General features: G+C 43.7%; 1 protein-coding gene across 1 annotated transcript; it reads left to right on the top strand.

Moving 5' to 3' along the window:
- The first annotated feature begins 524 nt into the window (after positions 1 to 524).
- LOC121978473 lies at positions 525 to 1,104 on the top strand. Its single transcript, XM_042530814.1, has 2 exons — positions 525 to 579; positions 650 to 1,104. Exons 1-2 carry the CDS (start codon positions 525 to 527, stop codon positions 1,102 to 1,104), a joined length of 510 nt encoding a protein of 169 aa, XP_042386748.1.
- Positions 1,105 to 1,912: the final 808 nt, after the last annotated feature.

Genomic DNA, 1,912 nt, shown 5'->3' with positions numbered 1-1,912 from the left:
TTTTTAGGGCGTGGTCCCTCAAAGAAGTCGGCATACATAAGATCAAGAGTAAGATGTGCAAACGGAGCAGGTAATGGATTTGGAAGAGAAGCCACTACAACAAAAACCCTCATAGACATTGGTGGAACAACAACGATTTTAAGTAAAAACCGATGTCTTTGAGTATTTTACACCGGTTTTTCCAAAAATCGATGTCTATGAGCGCAGATTTTCGCTCATAGACATCGGTTTTTTAGGCGATGTCTATGAGCGCCTTTTTTTCGTTAATAGCCATCGATTTTAACAACGGTTTTTAAAATTCGGTGTTAATAAACTACAATAAAATATTTCAATTTTCCCACTTGCCAAAATTTGCAACACTATGAAGTTCCCCCCAAACCTAAACCTATATCCCGCCCCTTCATCCGACCATCTCTCTCAGCCTAAACTTAAACCTAAACCTCCGACCATCTCTCTCAACCTCATCTCCCTCTTCCCCTTCCTAGGTCGACGACCCTTCCTCTCCCGATCAAGATCAAGACACGATGCCCTTGCTTCTCCGTCCAATCACACCGCATATCCTCCAACTCCTCCCTTTGGGTGAGAAGAGGAAGCCTTCTTCGCATTTTGGTATGTTTTTTTCCACAACACTTGTTTTTATATTCCGCAGTCAAAGACGTAGCTCTCCTTCTTGCCTTCCCAAATCCGTCGGGTTTCTCCTTCCCGATCGCCATGTCCTCCTCCCTCCTCCTCCTCCTTTCTCTCTTCTTCCCTTCCTCCCTCTCCGCGGGGGTGACTTCCCAATCGTCGGCCTTGCCGTCCAACAGCTCCACTGTCTACGACATCCACCAGGAGTACAACCTCCCTCCCGGCATCCTCCCCGACACCATCAAGTCTTTCTCCATCGCTTCCAACGGCTACTTCGTCATCGATCTCTACGGAGAGTGCTACGTTGACTTCGAGTACGTCGTCTACTACGCCCCGCGCGTGTCTGGCTTCCTCGGCTACGGCTCCGTCTCCAACCTCGAGGGTGTCCAGATCCGGAGCTATCTCATCTGGTATGGCGTCAGCTACATCAAGGTCGACCTCCCCTACTCCGATTTCGTCTACATCCAGTTCGGCTAGGTCACTCGCAAGCTCGGCATTGACCAGTTCCAGCACATACACTCTTGCAGAGGGAATCTCTCTCTGTTTCAGCGCGCCAAGAAGGTTGTCCGTTCAGCGTTCGAGGTAATGCCACTGTGTAGTTTCTGCGTTTACAATCGATTTACTTTAGTCCATGAGTCAGAGAGACTTTCCAAGTAGCAAAGGTTGCAGGGAGAATTTAAAAGGGCTTATTTTATCCTTGCTTGATAGAGAAACTAAAAAGAATCCAGCTGGACTTCATTGATTCAATGTTCTTGTGAACAAGTGGAACGATGTCTTTAGTAGTATGAGAATTACAGACTCCGTCGGTCTAACTTTGAACTAAATCTTGCTAACAAAACAAAAAAAGAAGAAGAGAGAAATAGATAACCCTAGTAGTTTTTTCAATGTTCTTTTTGTCATTTAGTATAATTCAGGGAAATATTGAAGTATAATCCTGAAATTGGTCAAAGAGAATCTCTTCCATAGATCTTGTTTCTTACGAAGTGTTTTTCTTTTCATTAGTGTTATTATAGATATATCAAAACTTTTATAGGGATTTTTATAGGGATTTTTCGAGCTGCTTCACTGAGTCAAGGAATCAAAAAGTTTTAGTTCAGAAAGCAACAACAACAGAGCCATAGATACATGAATCACCATATGAATCTAATTCATTCTTGTAATAGACTAATTTCCAAAGCCTCTTATTCTTTGATATTGTACGGGGAAGCAAGCCCCAATGAAGCAAAAGTAGGACCTTGGGAACAACTTCCACCATACAAAGCCATTTGGACAATGAGGAACTAAA

The sequence above is a fragment of the Zingiber officinale genome, chromosome 4B (genome assembly GCF_018446385.1).
Source record: "Zingiber officinale cultivar Zhangliang chromosome 4B, Zo_v1.1, whole genome shotgun sequence".
In the NCBI taxonomy this organism is placed as follows: Eukaryota; Viridiplantae; Streptophyta; class Magnoliopsida; order Zingiberales; family Zingiberaceae; genus Zingiber; species Zingiber officinale.
Note: the sequence above shows the minus strand (reverse complement) of the source record. Positions and strands in the feature narration are given on the sequence as shown.

Excerpts from the sequence above, each read along its gene's own strand:
- LOC121978473 (XM_042530814.1), top strand. The coding sequence starts at position 525 with ATGCCCTTGCTTCTCCGTCCAATCACACCGCATATCCTCCAACTCCTC. Across the intron at positions 580-649 it reads CCTCCAACTCCTCCCTTTGG|TCAAAGACGTAGCTCTCCTT; the intron begins GTGAGAAGAGGA and ends TATATTCCGCAG.